Genomic DNA, 24897 nt, shown 5'->3' on the forward strand with positions numbered 1-24897 from the left:
CTGCCTATAATCCTTCCATCTTCCATCTTTGGATACTGTTCACTAGCTGAACTTTTTTTTTAAATCAAGTTGGCTGCCTTCTAAGTGAAGTTCCTGAGTTGCAGATACCAATCTGCCCAAAATTATCACTTGGTCCTTTTCATTCTCTGAGTAAGCCATGAGGATTCGACTGGAAAAAGAAGGAATGGCCAAGGAGTCTTTGTTTCCTAGCTGAGGCTGGGGTGTTTTCCCATGAGGAGAAATCTAGGCTTCCCATTTACTACGTCAGCATCTAATTAGTGTTCTATGCAATGGGAGGGACTTTTGAATCCCCTCTGAGTATATTTGCTGAAGATTTTGTCTGATGTTGAGGTCAGAAGCACATGAAGACCTTAGGGCAGTGTTTCTCAACCTTGGCGGTTTGAAGATGTGTGGTTTTCAATTCCCAAAAATTCTGGGAGTTGAAATCCACATATCTTTTTTTTTAAAAAAAAACACAATTTTATTGATTTTTAAAGACAAACAAAACAAACAAAACATAAAAACATCCAGCTTTCTTTCATAAATATACAAACAGTGTGTCGGTTGGTTTACCAATTTTTTGTGCATCCATTTCGTAGTCTCAAGTACAGTTACATTACATAATAACTCATATTATCAATCAGAAATTAAATACCCTAGACCAGGGGTGAGCAAACTTTTTGGCTCGGGGGCCTCGTTGACTTTTAAAATTTGACAGACAGGCTGCCACCTGGTGTCAAAATGCCTATCATTACAAGTCAAAATCAAATGAATGCTATCATTCAATCATTCACATCAAACCTTAATTCTGTACCAATCTTCGGCGGGCCGGATTAAAAAGACCAACAGGCCGGATGTGGCCCGCGGGCCATAGTTTGCCCACTCCTGCCCTAGTATCACTATTAAACAATCATTTGACTATAATTTTATTCATACATACTTTGCGAGATAACTATAATTTACTTAGTTTATTTTATAACAAATCATATAATCATACCAAGTCTATCCTAAAAACATTTTATAGATATGATATCAAAAAAAGAGAAATATATCTTTATATATTCATTATTTCCTATGAAATCCACATATCTTCAAGTTGCCAAGGTTGAGAAACACTGCCCTAAGGTGTGCCTGAAAAGAAATAGATCATGATGTAAAAAGCACATCCCTGAAAACTCTGGGAGACACCCTACCCCATTTCTATGGATGATGCATTCTAATTGGAGGAGAGACCTAAACATAAAGGACTGATTTTGGAGAGTATAGTTCCTGTACTCTATTGTGTACTTTTTTAAAAAAATTATGGAGCTTTCTTCCATAATTAAGACAGGTTTGCTTGTTGAGGAATTTTGCTTATAACAATACCACAGTTTCCAGAATCGCTTGGTGTACTTGATTTGTTTTTTTATATTCTTTGTAGGTGCTAATCTGTAGTTTCCATCCTAGCCTTGGGTTCTTACTTAATGTGAGGGTGGGGCAGAAGAGATGATTGAAAGTAATATGGCAGGCTCTCTAAGATGCTTAAAGAAAGTAAACATCCCCCTTTTTGCTTGCTTTCCAGATCTAACATGCTTGGGACCAAGTTCACTGTATTTGACAATGGAATCAATCCAGAAAAAAAACCGTTTGTTCCAGAAACTGCACACCTACGGGAGGAGTTAGTTGCCATTTGCTATGTAAGACTCATAGAGCTGACAAAGGGGGGAACTGATATGCTACTATATATAGGTAGCCCTCAACTCATGACTATTCATTTAAGAACCATTCGAAGTTAAAATGACGCTTTAAAAAGTGATTTATGACTAGTATTCACATAGCGTCCCCATAGTCACATGATCAGAATTTGGGTACTTAGCAACTGGCATGTATTATGATGGTTGCGGTGTCCCGGGTCATATGATTGCCATGGGCATCCTTCCAAGAGGGCTTCTGATGAGCAAAATTAATGGAAGAAGCAGAATTTTCCTGATGACCATGGAATTTGCTTAGTAACTACAGCAAAAAAAGACATACTATTGTCCATGACTTACTTAATAACCTCATTGCTTTGGAACAGAAGTTTTGGTCCCAGTTGTGGTCATAAATTCAGAACTATCTTTATTAGGAAAGATCCAAGTGCCAAAAAATACATATCAAGCATGAGAAATCAGGAAATCCAGACAGTTCAAATACAATTACATAGGTTTATTGCAAGCTTAAAAACTCTGCAAGAATCTGAACTACAGGTAGTCCTCAACTTACAGCAGTTCATTTAGTGGCCATTCAGAGTTACCATGGCACTGAAAAAAACGATTTATGACTATTTTTCACAGTTAGAACCTTTCTAACATCCCCATGATCCTGTGATCAAAATTCAGATGGTTAGCAACTGACTCATGACCGTTGCTGTGTCCCAAGGTCATGTGAACATCTTTTGCAACCTTTTGACAAGCAAAGTCAATGGGAAGCCAAATTCACTTATCAGTCGGGTTACTAATTTATCAACTGCAGAGAATCACTTAACAACAGAGACAGAAACAAGAGAGGTTGTAAAATTGAGCAAAACTCACTTAACAAATATCTCATTTAATAACAGAAATGTTGGGCTCAATTGTGGTCATAAGTCAAAGACTACCTGTACTGACAGTTAAAGCAAATTGATGATAGATAAGAGTCAGTGGAATTCAAAGTGGTCTGGATTTAGATTTCACGAAGGGACTCAAGACTGATGGTGCATTTGACCCCTCCCTTGGGGTCAGCCTGATCATCTCTTACAATACTCAAACTAAAGAGAATGTGCTAAGCCAGACAGCTCAGTAGCTTGATTCAGTAACGCTGATTTTTGTTTTTGTTTTATTATTACTGTACCAGAGAGTTTTAATAAACTCATTTTAAAGCAAAGATAAATAATGTAAAATAAAAATGAATTATTTATCATATGAAAATAGATAACAAAATCAAAAAATCAGCAAACAAAATATAATTATCCCATATAGCCTGATCTTGTAAAACTGTATTTTTGACAATATTTTTAAGTGTTAACTAAGCCTGTCCAAGAATTTCACACACACACACCCCACCCCCAAGGAACAACAGGCAATATGACATTTTCTGATTAGCCAAATATACAGTATAATTTTCTCAAACATTGATAAATTCTACATCATGAAATTGGTGTTTGCTGTCACGTGCCTCTGAGCTCCCTTTGGCCATTATTGGAAGATCTGTGCTGAACTAGAAGACCTCCCAAGTCCCTTCCTCTTATTTTGTTATTCAGAATTAAAACCAGAAGTTAATATATTTCTTTCTTTTCATCCCTGTCCCTTTCCAGGAGACCAATGTTTTGGGTTTCAGAGGTCCACGAAAAATGACAGTGATAATTCCTGGAATGAATTCAGAAAATGAAAGGATCTGCATCCAGCCTAAAAATGTGAGTGGTTCTTTTTGCTACTATTTCTGGAGAAAAGCCATCAGCATAGGAACTCAATAACGTTTGTCCTTCTCTGCCTATAGGAACATGAAACCTTACTGTTGCGATACCAGAACCGGAATATGCAAAACCTGATCAAACTCCAGAACAAGGTGCCTGCTTGGAATGAGGAGACCCAGTCATATGTACTCAACTTCCATGGGCGGGTCACGCAGGCTTCCGTCAAGAACTTCCAAATCATCTCAGAAGATGACCGTGAGTAGAGGGCAAGATTCAGGAGACGGCAGAAGGTTTTACAAGCTAATGCTAGCTAACTATGCTGATGTCCCATTTAGTGAGACTAACTTATAAGTAAATCTATTTAGCCACTTTTGCTGACAAATATGAAATTATTTAAGGTGATTAACAAAGGGATACCAGAACAGTTAGCATAAGCACCAGCATTAGGAAGTGTGTTTTACAGATATGTGGATGGGATTAGAGTTGGCAGGAGTTGACAAAAATAGGATCATAAGATGCGAATATTTAGTTTAGTGAACACATTGGCCAAGTATGTAGCAGTTATGAAAAAGGCAAATTCTTTCTTGGGGGTGAATAGGAAATAGAACCCCAACTATTGTGATAAATTTATAGACAACCATTCTCATTTAGAGTATAGAAACAGTTGTGATAGCTACATCTCGCCATCACAAAAGGAATTTTTGTACAGCCAAAAAAAGGCAAAACAGGACAAGCAAAATAACCAAAGGGTTAGGCAGTTTCCTCAAATATTCCTCAAATATCTTGGAAGGAAAAAGTTGATGAGCATAAAATGGGTATAAAATTGTCCATGTTGTAGATAAGGAAAATAGATTGGAAGATTGTTTTGCCCCTCTCACATAGTTCTGGAGATTATAGTTATTCTATGAAATCTAATGGTGGATGATTCAGGGTAGATATTCTCATATGGCATATCCTTTAAAATGTAGAGTTTGCTTCCATTGAACATAGCAATGGCCACAATTTAGAAAGCTCTAGAAGAAAATAAGATGTTCAGGAAGTGAAAAGTTATTAACAATAGCTAGCCACAATAGCTATCTTCTATCAAAAATGTTAAAGATTCCTGTAGATGAAGAATATGAATCCTCCTTTTCAATTCTAAACTGTTCTACTGGGCATCTCTTGATTGCTTTGATCCCATCTAGAACATTAAAGGAGTCCCAGTGGATTTTACTCCGCTAGTCATTGCTGTCCATAGAGGGCAATGCTCATCTCCATTTCAAGGCCATTGAGCCAGTACTGATCAAAGACATTTCTGTGGTCATGTAGCAAGCATGACTTTATGGAACACTGTTACCTTCTCACAGAATTGGTACCTATTTATCTACTCAAATTTGCATGCTTTTCAACTGCTACCTTGTCAGGAGCTGGGGCAAGGATGAGACCTCACCCTGTCACATGGTGCTCAGGTCTTAAACGTGAGCTGTCAGCTTTTCAGCCGACAAGCCCAGTATCTTAACCACTCAGCTTTCTAATAGCCCTGATCCAAATTGAGGTAAGAGGTCTGATGCCCAAGTTTGATCTTGGTGTGAACCTGTGCTACAAATGTGTCCCCAATCCTGCTTGAGGAGTTGCATATTGCTCTTCATCAAGCCCCAAGAGTATGAATGAAAGACAGACAACTCAGGATAAGCTTGAGGAAGAGTTGGATCTGCTCACTCATCAGGGAAGGAAACCCTTGGTGAGATAGGCAGGCATAAAGGATGAAATGAAGTTCTGGTGGATCTTTTCTTCTGCCTCAATGGTCTTTCATCTCCTTGGTTTGCAGCTGACTACATCGTGCTCCAGTTCGGCCGGGTGGCCTCTGATGTCTTCACCATGGATTACCGATTCCCCCTCTGCGGGCTTCAGGCATTTGCCATCTGTCTGTCCAGTTTTGATGGGAAGCTTGCTTGCGAGTAAAAAAGGCCAGGCCAGCTCAACCAGATTTTTTACGCCCAAACCTTGTGGCTTTGCTCCAGAGGGCTCCCTGCTGCCTCGCAAAATCAGACAACATTCCTTACATTGCCAGTATTGCTCATCTATGTCCTTCCCATTTTTATTTTTATTTTGTTAGGCTGGATTTCTACACAGTCTGTTATTGTCAATCTGTACGCTCTTCCTCCTTTCCATTCCAACTAACTTTCCTTGCCAAGCTTTCGTCATCATTCCTAAAATCTTTGATTTCTCTTCCATTTTCCATGTTGATTTTCCATTCGCTTGGACTTTCCATTCTAGCCAACTTGTTTCCTCTCAGGCCACATTGTCTTTAAACATGATTTCAGACTTGTCCTGCCCTCTCTTGCACTCTCTCCCCCTCCAAAATGAATTCAGGAACACCAATAGAATACCAACCATCTCACAAGATGTGGAAGATAGCTCCATTATTGAACAAACACCCATTCATAAACAGCCAGTTCTGCCAGCTGAATTATTTCAGATCAAAGGGAGGGGCAGCCAAACAGATGGGAAGGAGCAGCTATATTGAAACAGTGGATCGAAGCTGCCACCCTGCACATCTTCCCTTCTTTATCAAATTGCAAATAAAACTTACTCAGAAACCAAATTCCCTGTTGACTTCTTTCTGGGAAGGGGTAGATTTACTTCCAGAGCCATTTCTGAAAGCCATAGATTAAATGAAAAGGGAAATATTCAAAATTGCCTCTAGGTTTTTAGGACTCACAATTACACTGAAAGAGTTAGGTGTATGTTCACCAGTACAAACTTGCCCCATTGTTTTCAACGAAGCATGCAGCTGGATCCTACATATGGGTGAATTGTGCTGCATTTCCTGAGCTGGCTTGCTTATTTACTTATTTGATTTTTATCCCGCCTTTATTACTTCATAAGTAATTGAAGGCAACAAACATGTCTAATATGACTTCCTCCTCCTAAAGTTAGTCCTCGGCTCACGACCACAATTGAGCCCCACATTTCTGCTGCTAAATGAGATGTTTGTTAAGTGAATTTTGCTACATTTTATGACCTTCCTTGCCTCAGTTGTTAAGTGAATCACTGCAGTTGTTAAATCCAGCTTCCCCACTGACTTTGCTTGTCAGAAGGTCTCAGAAAGGGATCACATAAGTCTGGGACACTGCAATCGTCATAAATATGAGTCAGTTGCCAAGAGCCTAAATTCTGATCATGTGACCATGGGGATGCTGCAAATGTCATTAAGCGTGAAAAACAGTCATAAGTAACCATTTTCAGTGCTGTTGTCACTTTGAATGGTCACTAATGAACTGTTGTAAATCAAGGATTTTCTGTATTTTCCCCGTAATAACAAACCTGTGAGAAAGTGACTGGCCCCAAAGTCACCCAGCCGGCTTTCATACCTGACATGGGACTAGAATTCACATCAATGATGGGATTCAAAACATTTTACTACCGGTTCTGTGGGCATGGCTTTGTGGGCATGGCAGGGGAAGGATATTGTAAAATCTCCATTCAGAGGTGGGATTTGCTGGTTCTCAGAATTACTCAAAATTTCCGCTACCGGTTCTCCAGAACTGGTCAGAAGCTGCTGAATACCACCTCTGAGGCAATGGGTACCAATGGCAAGAGGCTACAGGTTTTACACGATATATCGATTTGGCTCCCAAGTGAAATCCTTGGTCCTACTGAACATAAGTGGAAAAGGCAAAAAAACAACAAAGCACCATTGCTTTTGGTCAAGTGAGATCCTAGAATCAGGTTTCCATTCAGTTGTATGTTTTCTGCAAGATAATTCACTAAAAGGGGAGAAAAGAATCCATTATATCTGGGAGACATTTGGTTGAAGAAGGATAAAAGAAAGTAAACCTTGGAGGTGCAGTGGCTAAAGTGCAGTATTGCAAGTAAAATCTGCCCACAGCCTGTGTTCAGTTCTGACAGGGCTCAAGGTTGACTCAGTCCTCCATCCTTCTAAGGCCAGGAAAATGAAGATCTAGATTGTTGGGGACAATATGCAAATAATGCTACATTTTAAATAGCCAAGTACAGTAAAGTGCTATAGGATGTATATAAGCATAAATGCTATTCTTGCTATTTGTACTTTTTAGCTTGGAAGGGAAAAGTCATATCTAAAAGAAGTTTATGACATATCCAATTCCAATGTTATAGGAGAAGTGGTTGGATAGCGTTTCTCTGCAGGAGTTCTCAACCTTGGCTACTTCTACTGCAGTGTTCTACTACAGTAGTCTTCTACCATTGTGTTTCTCACTGTAGTGATTTCTACTGCAGTACTTCTGCGGTAGTGTTTCTCAACTTCTATTACAATCTTGGCAACTTCAAGATGTCTGGACTTTTAACTGTGGCGATCTATTTTGCAGCATTTCTCAATCTTGGCAATTTCAAGAAGAGTGGACTCCTACTGCAGTGTTGTTTATCAACCTTGGAAACTTCTACTGCAGTTTTTGTCAACCTCGGCAACTTCAAGATGTGTGGACTTCAACTCGGGGGCGGAGGGGGGGCGGGGTAGTACCACATTGGAGGTGGCTACTAGATTGATAGCAAATCCCACCTTCCTCCTTGCTCTCTGCTTCCCCACCCATCTATATTTTATTTTCATATTGCGGTATTCTCATTATTTTATTTTTCATTATTTATCCTATTGTTCCATTACTTGGCTATTGTTGTATTTCTACTTCTTTTCATTTATTTTTATTGTTGTAAGCTGCCTAGAATAACCTCATTGGCAAATAAATTTAACAAACAAACAAGTAACAATATAAACAATTGAGTGTAGGAGTTCTCATTCCATATCACTGACTACTTTAATTCTCCCTCCACCCTCTTCTCAGGCTTCTTAAATCAACCCTATAATATTTTATAAATTGCAGAAATCAGCACTGGTACCTATGATGTAATCAGGAGAAACTCTCCCCAGGGCATATTCAGAGTGCCAAAGCCTGCCCACATCATTTTACTCCAAATTGTTCTCCCCACCCTTGCGTCTCAGAATATTAGTTTCCAGGACGGAGATGGTTTCTTAAACAAATCTTACTTTTAACATTTATATTACCTTCATTGTTGTAGTTCCACGCACAGGCTGCTTTGAATGCATAATCCAGAAACATTTACATCTTTGCCCTACTGCATAACATGATGAAACTTGACTCAAGTAGTCCTCATCTTCTGACCATAATTGAGCCCAAATTTCAGTTGCTAAGCAAGACATTTGTTAAGTTAATTTTGATCCATTTTATTATCTTTCTTGCCACATTTGTTAAGTGAATCACTGCAGTTGTTAAGTTAGTAACACGGTTGTTAAGTGACTCTGGCTTCCCCATTGACTTTGCTTATTTGAAGGTTGCCAAGAGGTGATCACATGACCCTGGGACACTGCAACACTCATAAATACATGCCAGTTGCCAAGCACCTCAATTTTGATCATAGGGATGCTGCAATAGTTGTATGAAAAGTGATCATAAGTCACTTTTTCAGTGCTGTTGTAATTTGGAACAGTCGCTAAATGAATAGTTGTAAGTCAAGGACTATCTGTACAGACAAAGGAAAAGGTGGGTGGAACGTACTGCTACTCTCTTTAATGAAATTGAATGGGATGAAATCTGATGGACTATTTTGGAAGAATCCTCCTTACAAGAACATCTTCAGCTATATCAATGTGTTGCCCTTCTACTATTTTTAGAAGGAAACTCTGCTCTCTGTGTCATAGTTTGCAGAATGCTGGTGGGTAGTGAACAACTGAATTTTTTAATCTCTCCTCTGTGATATTAGTATCCAGAAGTGGACCAGTAAGTGGCAGCAAAAAGATAACCTCCACACACACAAAATATTTGCTGACATCTAGTGGTGAGCTTGATGTTTGCAGCCCAGATAGTTTGTATGCTATTGATTTTCTATTTAACATACCAAAAAGATACCATCCCAGTCCAAATCAGGAAGGGAGAGGGAGGGAGGGTAGGATTCAAATTTTTTTACTACTGGTTCGGTGGGCATGGCTTGGTGGGCGTGGCAGGGGAAGGATACTTACAATCTCCAGTCAGAAGTAGTATTTGCCAGTTCTCCGAACTACTCAAAATTTCCGCTACCAGTTCTCCAAAACTGGTTAGAACCTGTTGAAAACTACCACTGGAGGGAGGGAGGGAGAGAGAGGGAGGGAGGGAGAGGAAAGGAGAAGGAGAACAGGAGAAAAAGAAAAGAACAGATACATAATATATTGTATACAGGAAGTAATCTATCCTGATGTTTAAACTTTGGCCACATAATGAAATATTGACCAATCTTTTAATTACATCAACAGCCAGCCAAAGGCTGTCCCCTATTAGCAGCTTTACTTATTTCACCTCCAAATATACTTCCATCTCAGCATCTTCCCAATGCACCTTGCAGCCTTTAAATGTAGGGGATACAATGGCAGTAGGCTAAAACAGGAGCCCAGCCCCCAAACCAGGGCTGAGTGTCGTCTGTGACGGGGTCAAAAGGCCACTTCATCACATTCTAATTGTGTTCACAATGCTTTGCTGTGATGAAGCAGAGAGGATACTTAGTTAAATGGATCCCAGGAGACTGACTGAATCAGAGGTAGCTCCAAAGATTTCATCTTCCAGCACTCTGAGGTTCAGGGTGGGCAGGCGGGCAGGCAGTTCTTAGCTAAATGGTCCCTGAGTTTAATTCACTCAAGTGTGGGTTCCTATTTTTGCCATGTACACATTCTCCCTGAAAATTCAGGTTTGGTACTCCACCCCAAACACAGAGAGAAGCAGCCATGCAGGGCGTCTCCCAGCCCCAGAGCTATCCTGCCCCCTTTTCAAGTCACAGGTTCCTAAATGTAGGCAGCTGCCGATTCAGATTCTTCATACAGAGGAGGGAAAGGCAGAACAGAAACATCTCAGTTTTGTCAGCTATCAAGACACCCAAAATTTTCCATGCCTCTCTGCTGGGGAATCTGCTCTGCTGGGAAGATTTCCCACGACTTCATTGTGGCCTTGAAAACCCTGCCAGCAGATCACAAGGTTGTATCACCTGCTGAGAATGTGTGAGAGTGTGAGAGTGTGCTGGTATGGGGAGATGGTTGGTTTTCTTCTGAAAAAAATGGTGCACCTTAAAAAAGTTGCCTGATATTCAAAATGTAGCCAGAAAAGCTTTTTTTTAAAAACACAAACACTATAACATGGGGCTGCAGGAGATTTTTTTTTTAAAGTATCTATAGCTCTGCCATGGAAAATCTGTTTTTGTTTTTTGTTTTGTTTTTATAAACAAGGACTTGGGCTCAATTGCTGGTAACAGGAAATAAAGAAGACCTTTCTTGAAGAGTAGAGCGCCTCTGTTAGCTAAAGTAGACTGCTGCAAACTAGATAAATAGCTGAATTTAGTGTAAAGGCTTTGCTGAGTGAAAAGGTTGTACTTGTTTAGCAGGACGTACTGTAGTTTCCATTTAAAGAGTCCCAAATTCAATCTCTGGGTTCTTAAAGCAAGCATGAGAGGAGCCTTGCCTGAAACCTGGGATTGCAGTATCCAACCAGGGTTGTCGGACTGCATAAATAAGATTGGTGTGCTGATTTTATATAAGCCTCCCACATTTCCGTATTCCTGCTTCCCACGCAGAATCAACAACCAGCAGTCAACTACCACTGCACTGTCTCCTAATTGCTCTTAAGGGATATCACTGGCCTCTTATATCAGTATTTGTATATTGGCTATTTTCTGCATCTCCTTAAGAGACTCATATGTGTGTGTACAGTATGATACACCTAGAATAGGGCCAATCTGTTGTCCTGATTAAACATGCCAAAAGAATAGCTGGGTTTCCTCAGCCCTGAAATTCAGCTATTCATTGGTCCATCTAGGAGCAAATCTGCTACAGTTGACTTTGCCCAAATAGCACTTAGCAATAGCATTTAGACTTATATACTTCTTCATAGTGCTTTCCAGCTCTCTGTAAGCGATTTACAGCACCAGCATATTGCCACCAACAATTTGGCTCCTCATTTTACCGATCTCGGAAGGATGGAAGGCTGTGTCAAGCTTGAGCCGGTGAGACTCAAACTGCCAAACTGCTGGCAGCTGGCAGTCAGCAGAATTAGTCTGCAATACTGCATTCTAACCACCACACCACCACGGCTCCATCCAGAAATCCTCTTCAGGTTTGCAGAAATCCAGAAATTATTGAGAGAACAAATTTTAAAAACTTGTATGGTTGAGGTGCCACTCCCTTCCTCCAAAACCAAACCTATCTAAGCCTAGCATTCTTGGGGATTATAGACTGATGGGAAGCAACTTACTTAAAGAAGGTAGGGATGGAAGTTGATGGTCTTCATATCTCTAATGCAATACCATGTTGCCTCCTGGCCTTTCACTACTTTGAATTAAAACAAATCAGTACATAATTATGTCAAAACTCCCCTCAGCAATCAATTAAGACAGTATTCCAAGATATCACTTCGGACTATGCTAGCATGAGCTAAAATTTCTCATCCTATTACAGTCATTCACTCTTTCTGAGAAACTATTCTAATGCTTCTCTTTCCTCTGGAGAGCTAGCAAGAGATAACCTTATCACTTTCAAGATCAGTTAGGAATCTCATTAAAAAAATTTTTTTTTAAACTGAGACAGTGCTAATTATCAAGCTGTTGTACCACTCCTATCTCAGTCATCCTCTAAGAAAAACAAAACAAATTGATTCACCATCCCAGATTCTTTTCCTTGCACCCCAAGTGGAAAAATGAGTTAACTAATTTGGTTGCAGCAAGACCATCTATATGGTTCCTGATTGACTCCAGCAGGAAGAACAAAATGGTTGGGATTGCTTAAATGAACTATTTAAGTGCAGGATTACCTTTAACTAAATACAGGTAGTCCTCAGCTTACAACAGTTCATTTAGTGACCATTCAAAGTTAAAACGGCACTGAAAAAAGTAATGACCATTTTTCACATATATGACTGTTGTAGCATCTTCAGAGTCATATGATCAAAATTCAGATGCTTGGCAACTGACTCATATTTATGATGTTTACAGTGTCCCAGGGTCATGTGGTCATCTTTTTTGACCTCTTGACAAGCAAAATCAAGGGGAAGCCAGATTCACTTAACAGCCATGTTACTAATTTAATAACTGCAGTGATTCACTTAACAACTGTGGCAAGAAAAGTCATTAAATGGGGCAAAACTCATTTAACAAATGTCTCACTTTGCACCAGAAATTTTGGACTCAGTTGTGGTTGTTACATGAGAATTACCTGTACTGCAATCAACCACAAATACTGAAATGAAAAATAAAATAAAATGAGCTATATCTATAATTTGATACACTTCTGTGCTTCCAAACTTCTGTGCTCCTCAATGGCTGTTCCTACCTTTCTATCATAATGGAACTAACAGTTCCTATGATGCATATTCCCTTTTGATCAAGTGCAAGGATGAATTGAAAATTCATCATCCTTAATCCCTTCCCTGAGTACTGGGAGGGCTAATTTTGGGTAAAAACAAAAAAACCCCACAATGTCCAACTTCATTTAATTTGGCTGCTTTGTCTTCTTTTCCAGATAGTTGCTATTGCTTCTAGCAAACTCGAGCGTGCCCAGGAATATGCCAGACTCCATGGCATTTGCAGAGCCTATGGCTCTTATGAGGAACTTGCAAAGGATCCTGAAGTGGGTGAGCTGAAAGGGACCTTGGGGACAGAAAATCAGTTCCAGAATGAGTAGGGCAGGGTTGTGGTAGACAGCGACTGAAATACTCTCTCCTGAGGGGATTTAGACTTGAAATTAAGAGGAATCAGTTTAGGAAGACATATGCCAGATGTTTAAGCAGCTGGGTGGCCTAATGGTGAAGACATTCACCTCCCACTCAGAAGGTTGAGAGTTCAATCCTAGGTAGCAGCAGATGTTTCACTCTTAAGGTGCAAAGAAAAAAAAATGCTGTGAACTCCACATGGTGTCAAGGATGGCATCCAGCCAGTAAATCCTCAGCTCCATCAAGTCACCCAACTCTATTCTGAATTAAGGGATTACAGGGTTATGTCAGATGTTTGTCTAACTCAAGGATATCCAAACTTGGCAACTTTAAGACTTATGGACTTCAACTCCCAAAATTCCTCCTCCAATCATGTTAACTCAGGAATTCTGGGAATTGAAGTCTACAAATCCTAAACTTGCCAAGTTTGAAGACCCTTGGTCTAACTCAATGTTTGTCACCCATGACAACTTGAAGATGTGTGGTCTTCAACTTCCAGCATGCTGGCTGGGAATTCTGAGACTTTTGAAGTCCATACATCTTCAAGTTGCTATGATTGAAAAACTTTAGTCTAATCTCCAAGTTATTCAAGAGATAAAATATGAACGAAAGCACTTAACTGTGGCAAGAAAGGTTGTAAAATGAGGCAAAACTCACGTACCAAATGTCTCATAAATTTGGAGTTTAATTGTGGTCATAGGTCGAGGACTATCCGTATTTGGACTCTCTCTGTGGAGGCTCAAGGAAGGATGGAAGGAAGGGAAAGAGGGAGGGAGGGTGGAAGAGAGAAAGAGAGAGAGAGAGAGAAAGCACATAAGAAGATTCCTAGACTACAGTGAGATCCTGGTCTCCTCCTCTACTTCTCTTTCATTTTCTGTTCATTTGCTGAGATGACTTCTGCTCCCCACTCCAGATGTGATCTATGTGGGTTCTCTCAACACCCAGCATCTTGGTCAAACCACCCTTTTCCTCCGGGCTAAGAAGAACGTTCTCTGCGAAAAACCCATGGGCATGAATGCCCGTGAAGTACGGGAGATGATACGGACAGCTCGGGAGAATGATGTCTTCCTCATGGAGGTAGGGAATGTAACTTTTTAGGAAGCCAGTGGTGGGATTCAAATTTTTTTACTATGGGTTCTGTGGGCATGGCTTGGTGGGCATGGCAGGTGAAGGATACTGTGAAATCTCCAGCCAGAGGTGGTATTTGCTGGTTCTCCAAACTACTCAAAATTTCCGCTACCGGTTCTCCAGAACTCGTCAGAACCTGCTGAATACCACCTCTGAATCAAGCTCTGGTTGGATTCACACATTGTGCTATACTCATACGGGGTTTCTTTGAAATTCATTTTTAGCATGTGATGTGAACTCACATGATAGCTTAGAAGCCATCAGAGGTGCACAAAAAGTCTAGACTTTTTTGAGGAATATACTCAAGTACTTTTTTGCCACTTTATGACTGTAGAAAAACTAAGCTTTAAAAAAATCCACTAGATATAAATTGGAAATCATACTGTATTATATTTAGATAGAGAACAATTGGGGATGGATATATTATTCTTAGTACCAGTCGTCCAACTTCCTTCCCTGCCCCAATTTTAGAAGGCTTCTTTTGTTGCTAAAAACAGTTGCAAGAAAGGAGAGATTTTACTGTATGTCTTTGGGTTCACACCAAGAAACTATTCAGCTTATTTTATAAACCTAAACATGCATTATATTAAATTTTGAAAGCGCATATGTAAAATACGGATAGTCCTTGATTTACAACAATTCATTTAGTAACCGAAATTACAACAGCACTGAAAATATTTACTTACGACCATTTTGCATACTTAAGACTGTTGCAACATCTCTATGGTCATGTGATCAAAATTCGGATGCTTGAAACTGAGTCATATTTATGACACTTGCTGTGTCCCAGGGTCGCATGATCATCCTTTTGACCTCCTGACAAGCAAAGCCAATGGGGAAGCCAGATTCAGGGTTAGGGTTAGGGTTAGGGTTAATAACTGCAGTGATTCACATAACAACTTTGGCAAGAAAGATAATAAAATGGGGCAAAACTCATTTAACACATGTCTCACTTAACAACAGAAATTTTGGGCTCAGTTGTGTTTGTTACTCGAGGATTACCTGTATCGAAATTAAACATGAGTACTGAAATGAACAATAAAATAAAGTGAGCTCTATCTATAATTTGATACATTTCTGTGTTTCAAAACTTCTGTGCTCCTCGATCGCTGTTCCCTACGTCTTGGCAACTAACTCATCTTTATGATGTTTGCAAGGTCCCAGGGTCAAGTGATCACCTTTTGCAACTTCCAACAAGCAAAGTCAATAGGGAAGCCAGACTTGCTTAACATCCTCATTACTAACTTAACAACTGCAATGATCCACTTAAAGATTGGAAAAATGGGCAAAATTCACTTAACAACTATCTCACTTAGCAACAGAATTTTGGGGCTCAATTGTGGTATAAGTCAAGGACTACCTGTTATGTATTTGAATCATGGTGGCAAGCGGGTGGGGGAATTTGTTATGATTGCCTTGTTACTGGAAATGTAAGGTGTAATATTAAGCATCTGATTTGGCCTTGTTCTACTATCCTCATATTTTAGCCCAGTATTGGCAGGATTATCATTATCATTATGATTAACACAGATTTGCAGGTTCTTCTTGGCTGCATCCATGATAGTTAGATTCAAGATATCAAGAACTGTGGATTTTATAGGCATGGGATAATCTTAACAGATTCTCCCTATAATACTAGAATAAAAATCTATATCCACTCATCTATAGCAAATTATTGTTGCTATACTGTAAATTTGTAAACTTTTGATTTTTTTTTTCACCAAAGGAGTAAGCAGTACTTTTTTCATGTGATCTAAATCCATGTTTGGGATAGTACTACACCTAACATAATTTTCAGACTCTTCATCTCCCTTTTAAAAATGGGGATTGCTACTTTTCAAGTTCTGTAGTTTCATAAATACAGGTAGTCCTTGATTTGTGAGCCCAAAATTTCTGTTGCTGTGCAAGACATTTCTGCACATGGGCCAGTTTCCAACTATCTGAATTTTGATCACATGACTATGGGGATGCTGCAACAGTCGCATGAAAAATGGTCCTAAGTCACTTTTTTCAGCCATGTTGTAACGTTCAATGGTCACTAAATAAACTGTTGTAAGTCAAGAACTACCTGTGCCATCATAGGTAATAATTTTATTTGTTTTCTTTTGTTAATAAGCTTGGCACTCCGGAGAGTTTCCTTCAACACTAGTTTTAATTTAAGGATGGGCTATCATGCATATAATCAGTGGCCTGCATCAAAATTAAAAAGCAGAGAAAGATGATTAATTCAGTGATGAAAAACAGAAGATTAAAATGTGGATGCATCTCAAGATAGTCAGAAAGGAGGACAGAATCAGAAAAAGGTTGCCTGCATCTCCCTGCTCCTAATTCTAATTCGTAAGCACTATCCCACACAATCCGGTTTTCTCCAATTAAGGGCCGTTTACAAAGGAAGCTTTCCTAACTCACATAAAAACTGCATCAGCACCTCACTTTTCCTTCTACCTTGGTCTAAAGCTCCCATGATCAGCAATAAGGGAGTCTTAGATCTTTTTCTCTCTTTCTGACTCAGGAGAAAATCTTTAATACTTTGATCATTCTCAGCATTATACGCAGACCCAAAAAATCCTAACCAAGCTGGCAGGAGATTGGCAAACTTCTGAGAGAAACTAGTCAATGAGGCTTTCCAAGAATGGCATGTACAATGTGAAATCCAACAGGTTTTATAAGTGACTTTCGGGGCAGCAAACATACCTGTTTACCTGTCTGGGCTGCAATTCTCCAACCCCACGTGGCTAACCCCCACCTTTTTTCGATTGTGGAGGCGCATTATCTTAAGCTGATCCAGTTCCTGTTGTGTGTGGTGGGGGGGGAGGGCTGGGAGATGAAATCTCTGCCACCTCTTCAAGTTGCCAAGGTTGAGAAACAATGATCTAAATCTCCTGCAACCTGATTAAATAAGGCAAATGAACATAAATCAAGCTTGTAATGCGGTTGATTTATTTGGTTTGAATTACTGTGGGGATTTTTTTCCCCTTATGTTCCCTGGAGATCATGAAGGGAGACTGAGGGAATTTAGCCTTACAAAAAGACACATGAGGAACAAATATTAACAGCACTTAAATACTAACCAGGATGGAGATCTTTATTGCCAAGAGAATGGGATACAAAATAATAATCTTAAATTACAGAAGGGGTGTCAAACTTGATTTCATTGAGGGCTGCATCAGGGCTGTTTTTGACCTCGAGGGGCTGGGGGTGCATGGCTAGGGGTACCTGTGGGGGCCCAGGCAGGGCTGGGGGGGGGGGGACCCACTTTTGCTAGTAGTTTGTTTTGCAACCCTCTGCCAGTGAAAATGGAGCTTGGGCAGGGATGTGTGTGTGTGCGCATGGCCCTCCTGAGCTCCATTTTTGCTGGCAGAGACAGGCCTGTCCTTCGCTATTTCCATGGCAACCCCGTGGGCCAGATCTAAGCATCCTGCAGGCCGGATCCAGCTCGCAGGCCTGGAGTCTGACACCCCTGAGTTACGAGAAGGGAGATTCTATCCATATGTTAGGAAAGCTTCTTGACAATTATAGAGCATCTAAGAGTATGTTTCCACTGGAAGCGATCTAGAAAATTCAATGACAAGCCCATATCTTCTTTTATCCTTTTAACAACCCTGCAGGGTAATTAGGCTGAGAAATGCATAAAGATCAAGTACAGCTAGTCCTCAACTTGCAACAGTTCTCTAGTGATCGTTCAAAGTTATAGCAGCACTGGAGAAAGTAACTTATGACCATTTTCCACACTTATGACCATTGCAACAATTGCATGGTTGTGTGATCAAAATTCAAATGCTTGGTAACTGACTTATATTTATGACAGTTGCAGTGTCCTGGGGTCACATGATCATCTTTTGTGACCTTTTGACAAGCAAATTCAATGGGGAAGTCAGATTCACTTAACAACCAGGTTACTAACTTAACAGCTGGAGTGATTCATTTAATAACTATGTCAAGAAAGGTCATAAAATGGGGCAAAACTCACTTAAAACTGTCCCACTTAACAACAGAAATTCTGGGCTCAGTTGCAATCATAAGTCAACACCTGTAACAAGAATCCCAGCCCTGTGACAGTGTACTCTGACTTTTTAATTTAGGGTTTCTTAGCCTATCTTTTTTCATTTTTAAGAAATATTAAATAGAAGTCATTCCCCTCTGCAGAACACAGAAGAGCTTTACAGGTAGTCCTCAAGTTATAACCACAGTTGGGACCAGAATTTCTGTTGCTATGTAAGGTAGTTTACAAATGAGTTGCACACAATTTTATGAACATTTTTGCCATTGATAAGTGAATCATACAGTCATTAAGCAAATCCAGCTTTCTCTATTGACTTTGCTTGTCAAAAGATGTCTGGGAAGGTTACAAATGGCAACCACATGAGTCCAGGATGCTGCAACCATTGTTAATATAGGCCAGTTGCCAAGTGTCTGAATTTTGATCATGTGAACATAGGGATGCTGGGGTAGTTGTAAGTGTGAGGACTGGCTATAGTCACTTTTTAAAAGTGCTATTGTTACTTTGAATGGTCGCTAAACAAACGGTTGTAAGTCAAGGACCACCTGTACATCACTGAAGTTTTGCATCTGATGGGATCAAAGTTCTGCTTGGTCTTAGCACTCCCCAAGGACTAGAAACTTCGTTTACTTAGAGATGATAGATATATCCAAGTAAACCAAGTTTCTAGATATGTGTGTGTGTATTTTTCTGAGTATAAAATGCACTTTTTCCACCCCAAAAAGTATCTGTGCATCTTTTTTTATATAAAAATTTTTATTGTTTTTTAACATACAAACAAACAGACAAAACATAAAAACATCAGCTCCCCCATATTTATATACAAACAGTGAGTCGGTTGGTTCATCAGTTTTGTGCATTCACTTCATAGTCACAATTACAATTACCTTATATAATAACTCTTATTGTCAATACAAACTTATAAATCATCATATCATTATTAAAAAAAAAATGACTATACTTTTATTCGATCATGCCTTTGTGAGATAACTATATTTTAAGTAATTTATTCTAAAACAAATCATATAATCATGCCAGTTCTATCCTAAATAAGAGAAGAAGAAAAGAGAGAAAGAAAGCCATTATATAAATGTGATATCCAATACCAAAAAAGAGAAAAGAAAAATGAGCTCAATATTATTCCTTATTATCTAACATTTCAAATATTCTATTTTTGTATTTCATCATTCAACCATTGATAGAAAAGATCCCAAATTATATAAAATTGTTTATCTTCTTGCTCTCTAATTTCAAAAGTCAATCTACTCATCTCAGCACATTCCAATATTTTCTTTATAACTTCTTCCTGCAAGGGAATTTTCTCATTTTTCCAATTTTTTGCAAATACAATCCTAGCCGCAGTCAATACATTTACAATCAAATATTTCAACTCTTTACTATAGACATCTGGTAGGATTCCCAATAAAAAAAACTCCGGTTTCAAGTCTATGTGCTTCTTTGTCATTTTTTCCAACCACATGTGGATTTTAGTCCAGTATCTGTGCATCTTATACAGTGAATGTTGCCAAAGCTCCACCCATCCACCGGCCCCCACCCTTTGGCCATTTCCTCCCAGCAATTTGCCTCCTTGCAGCAAACAGCCTGTTTCAGTTTCAGCACAGCCTGATTAGCACAAGTAGCTGATTGTCGGTTGGATCGGCCTCCCGATGATCAGCTGTTTCAGGCTGCAGAGATTGTCATTGCCTATTGCCGCCTCTGCATGGCCTATTTTTAACCTCTGCATCCCATTTTTGGCTGCCACGCACCCTGTTTTTGGCCCCTTCCAGGCAGCGGGACACATGGAGGCTGAAATCGGGATGCAGAGGCTGGAAATGGGGCATGCAGAGGCGGCAATAGGCCATGGCAGCCTGAAACAACTGATCGTTAGGAGGCCAATCCAACCGACAATCAGCTAATGTGCTAATCAGACCATGCTGAAGCTGAAACAGGCTGTTTGTTATTTGCTATAAGGAGGCAAATTGCTGAGAGGCAGAGGCAGATTTCCCCCCCTCCCCTTGTTTTTCTCCCCAAAAGCTAGGTGCGTCTTATACTTTGGAGCATCTTATACTCCAAAATATGGTACATAACAAAAAGGAGGTCTGTATCCAATGCTACATTCCTTGAAGTAAAGGGTACCATCCAATCTAACAGGCCTTGGTCTCTTTAAGGGCTTCTGGACCAGATTCTTCCCTGTATCTGAACAAATCCGTAACACACTGTGTCAGAAATCTCTTGGGAATTTAAAAGTGCTTCGAGCTCAAATGGCTGTTCGGATGGACGACATTCCAAGGTTGATAGAGAAGAAACTAGGTGGAGGTGTCATCCTGGATTTGGGCTGCTACTGCGTCCAGTTTGCCTCTATGGTTTTTGGGCCTGAAATGCCTCAATCGATTGTGGCCTCAGGATTGTTGAATAAAACAGGTAAAACTGAGCTGCTGCTGCAGTAAAGGAGTTAAATTAAATGTGGCTTGGTGGGTTCTTAAGGTAATCAGAATAACAGAGTTGGAAGGGACCTTGGAAGTCTAGTCCAGGGGGCTTGAGGGAGATGGCTTAGGTAGGCCACCTTTTCTGTGCCTTTCAGGAGTGGATGAAACCGTTTCCATCATCCTCAACTATTCAGCGAATCGTCAGGCTGTTCTTAACATCACCATGATGATTGACTTGCCAGGAGAAGCAACTATTGGAGGAACTGAAGGCATCATCAAGGTATTTGCTAAAGGACGGACAGTGTGGAAGTAAAGACGTCCTTCACCAGAATCAGATTCCAGGTGCTTCTGTGGAGATGGGACTAAATGCAATTGAGAACTGAGGGCAGGCAGATGAGTGACTTAAAAGCAGTGGGTAATTGGTCCCCCTCTCTCCCTCACTCCCTCTCTCTCATGCACACACACAAACTCTCACAGCACATTCACGTTGTATTTCGGTAGAAAGGAACATGGGTAAAATACAAACCATAGAATATGAAATCTGAAATTTTAACAGGAAGACTACAAAAGTATATCCAAGTTGCAATTTTTTTTTAGTTCATTTGTCGCAGGCAGAAAATCAGCAAAATAACCATTACAGGCTCTATTTTGATACTGTTTTTTGTGGGTTGGTGTGTTTTTTGGCCCCACAGTCACAATTCGGGGATAGCATTTTTGCCTCATTTACGGAGGGCATCTGTGCATCTATCACGACCCATACAAATTCTGTTCAGTGTTGTCCATATTGCACAAGGCTGGTGAAATCCAGGTGATTTTCCCAAGATGCAGGGAAAGCTTCAGCATTGATGTTACCTAGTTTGGGTAATGAAACATCTGCAGAAAACAACCAAGCTCACCAAGGACACCTCAATTTTTGAGAGAGCAGAAGAATCTGGCAAGATTTTAGGTGTGAGCAATAAATAGGAACTTGGGCACTGAGTGTGATGTAGAAGTCAGAAAATCTCATTAGTAGCTTCATGAACAAGGACATACATTCCATATCACAGCTACTCAAATTGTACGCCATGCAGGTAACAAAGATAATCAGATATGACTGAAGCCTGGGAAATGGACCCCCTTGTCAGTCAACAGAAGTGCTGATTTAGCACCAGCTTATAAGGTGCTTAGGAGCCAAGGACTTGGCAGCACAAGGAAACAACAGTCAATTGCTAGCTATTAACACACCATCAACCATTAGGAAGGAACCACATAACTTTGACAGATAGAATAGTCCAAAGTACACACCCCAGTAGATAACTTCTCTGAGGATGGGCGGAAGACTAAACCTCTGGACCAGGATTGGATCTTGCAACATTACCCTGGGATATTTATATTTGCCTTCATTCATGAGAAAATCTTTAGCCCATCTACAGCAAAGTTATTGTGATAACTTTAGCAAGCTATCCAGTTTCAACTAGCAGTTTCACACATTTTATCGTAATGTGCTTTTTTGCTTGGCTTAACTTGCTGAGTTTGGGGAACATAGCCAATTTTAGCTTGCCAATTATGACTTTATATGGCTTGACTGGTTTAACTCTATGATGTAAATTAAAATACAGTAAAAGAAAAATTACTGCTTCAAGATCCAGATTCTTTGAGTATCTAAAACATCAGTTACATCCTGAATATCAGCAGTCCAGTAACCAACAATCAGGTATCTCCTTCTCATACTAACAGTCATGTTAACCAATGGATAAATTGAGCACATCAATTCTTAGTAGGGCTGTATGACTTTTGTGTTATAGCTTAATAAATTAATTTGACTATGTTGAATATACATAATTATGGATTTAATGCTTTTTACTCTTTGCGTTTCAAATTGCAATACAAACACAATGGATATTGAATAACCTCTGGTTGGTGCAGGCTGGGTTGTAAATGTTACCACCACCTGCAGATTTTCAGAGCAGAGGTGACCTTTCAATTCTGCAATCAGAAAGACCGTCCTGCTTTTCTTCCTAGATCCCAGACAACATGAACAGCCCTACAGTTATGTTTCTGAAAGGGAACCGCTGGGAATGGCCATTGCCACCTTCTCCTGAGCGCCTCTACTTTAAGCATAATATTGGGTTTCGGTATCAGATTGAACACGTCCGAGAGTGTCTGGAAAATGGTAATTAGCGATGGTGATGGTGGTCCTGACTGCTCCTGGATGAGACTGAAGGTCTATTTAACCCTGAAGTTCTTCTTTGATTGATCCATATCTATTCCTCTTTTTAAAAAACACTTTTTAAAATTAGAAATTTAACTTGAAAATTTCCTTGCACTCTAGAAATTTTTAATATTAAAAGTCTGGAGACTGTAAAGGGACAATTCAACACCTTTACTGTATTTTAAGTACAGGCAGTTATGACAATTAAGCCCAAAATTTATGTTAAGTGAGACATTTGTTAAGTGGATTTTGCTCCACTTATGACCTTCCTTGCCAAAGTTAAGTGAATTGCTGCAGGTAAGTTAGTAACACAGTTGTTAAATGAATCTTGACTTCTCCATTGGCTTTGCTTGTTAGGTCACAAAAGGTGATCATATGACCCTGGGATACAGCAATGGTCATAAATACAAGTCAGTTGCCAAGTGTCTGAATCAAGTGACTGTGGGGATTCTGCAACAGTTGTGAAAGTGTGAAAAAGAAGTAATGTCAGTGCCATTATAACTTTGAACAGACATTAATAAGTCAAGACTACTTGTACTTGCCACCCACATTAGCCCCACAATGAAATAGGTGGCAAATACTTAACAAACTTCATGACTGACAGCTGACTTGGCAAAATATTTATCCCCTTTTCAGCTTCAATTTTGCCAAATACATACCATGAAGAGGTTTATCTGCATTTGTTCACTAAAACCTACAGCCTGAGCAGGGGCATCTCAACTTTTCTGTATATTTCTTTTTCCATTTGGAGTACTTTCTGTCTTGACCATAATTTTGCATTGAATTATTCGGTCTTCCTCCAATTGATATATTGCTATAGAATATTATATTTGTTGAATTTCTGTCTAAGTTGGCTCCTAAAAACCCACTGTAAAGTGATTTCTAAGACAATTTCAAATTGGTTGACATGAAGATCTAATGATCATGTGGTTAATAAATTAAGATGTTCCCATTTGAAGCGAAGGATAAAGCTTTTAATCTTCACACCAAAATTAAATTCTAGGAAAGGGACAGAGAACATATAGCTTCCATACAAAACAGAGGCTGAGGACAGTTAGGAGTCCAGCAATATGTGGCAAACCGTAAGTTTCTTCTTTGTGCAGGGTCTAATTTATTTATTGCTAATTCAGCTTGTATCTTCCATACAGGTTTGAAGGAAAGTCCTATCATGCCGTTAGAAGAGAGTGAAAGAATTGTCTGTATCATGGATGAAGCACGAAAACAGGTGGGAGTAGTCTATGAACAGGACCGTAATATGTAATGTTGAAACTGCCTAATAAAATGTTCAATTCTACCAAAAATTGTCTCTGCGCAATGGTTGCATTAATTTAAAACTGTCTGGTTCAGAATAGGCAAGATTGGTTTTGGCCTTTGAAAAGCATAAACTCCACGAAAATGTTGGCAGAAAGTGTGCTTCAAGCTAGGACCTTTAAATGACCTGCTTTTAAAGAGAGCCAACACGGTATTATGGTTAAGAAGCAGATTAGGAGCAGGGAAACCAGGTTGAAGGTCTTCCTTAAGAGGCATGGAAGCAGGCTGAGCTAGTTAATTCAAGTCCTACACAGAGAAATATATATATATATATCTACCAACTTGCATTGGGTCTGTATGGGAACAATGGGTTCAAAACGGTATAAAGAGGCTTTCATCTTACAATGGCTTGATTTGGGATGATTAAATCTTGTATAATTGAAATAAGCAATATTTGAAGAGTAAGCAATATTTTACATTAACTCTTGAAAGATTTCTGTTAAGAATGTCAACTTATTAGTTTATATAAGATTTCTGCATTCTTCCATAATGGAAGGCCTTGCGAGATGAGATTGCTGACACCCTGAAAGTTTCTCACTATTTTTTCCACGTAAGTATTTTGAGATGCTGGGGATTGGAAAAGTCAAGTCTAAAGATGCAAAAGTACAATATTTGACTCAAAGCATACATTTTAAGCTTGCTCCAGTTGCTAATCACTGCATCAGCAAAATGTGAATAGTTTAGGTAGACAGCATAAGATGATTTAGTGACTCCAATGCATTCGGTAAGAACGAAGA

At 39.6% G+C, this 24897-nt stretch overlaps 2 protein-coding genes across 4 annotated transcripts in view; both read left to right on the top strand.

The window, feature by feature from the left end:
- The window catches only part of TULP2 (TUB like protein 2), a 32519-nt gene extending 26526 nt beyond the window's left edge, over positions 1–5993 (top strand). For all 3 annotated transcript variants that reach the window (XM_026711991.2, XM_087917859.1, XM_087917858.1), the window contains 4 exons: positions 1562–1676; positions 3311–3409; positions 3493–3664; positions 5217–5993. In XM_026711991.2, coding sequence (XP_026567776.1) covers positions 1562–1676; positions 3311–3409; positions 3493–3664; positions 5217–5350 — 520 coding nt within the window. In that variant the 3' untranslated portion in view covers positions 5351–5993. The remainder of the gene's footprint in view (positions 1–1561; positions 1677–3310; positions 3410–3492; positions 3665–5216) is intronic.
- Positions 5994–10188: 4195 nt separating this feature from the next.
- On the top strand, positions 10189–24150 carry DHDH (dihydrodiol dehydrogenase). The gene is made up of 7 exons (XM_026712081.2): positions 10189–10383; positions 12915–13026; positions 14018–14181; positions 20401–20653; positions 20814–20938; positions 22660–22810; positions 23998–24150. Exons 1-7 carry the CDS (start codon positions 10297–10299, stop codon positions 24108–24110), a joined length of 1005 nt encoding a protein of 334 aa, XP_026567866.1. The 5' UTR covers positions 10189–10296; the 3' UTR covers positions 24111–24150.
- The last annotated feature ends 747 nt before the right edge of the window (positions 24151–24897 follow it).

This window comes from Pseudonaja textilis, chromosome Z (assembly GCF_049901715.1).
Source record: "Pseudonaja textilis isolate UNSWEBS1 chromosome Z, rPseTex1.2, whole genome shotgun sequence".
In the NCBI taxonomy this organism is placed as follows: domain Eukaryota; kingdom Metazoa; phylum Chordata; class Lepidosauria; order Squamata; family Elapidae; genus Pseudonaja; species Pseudonaja textilis.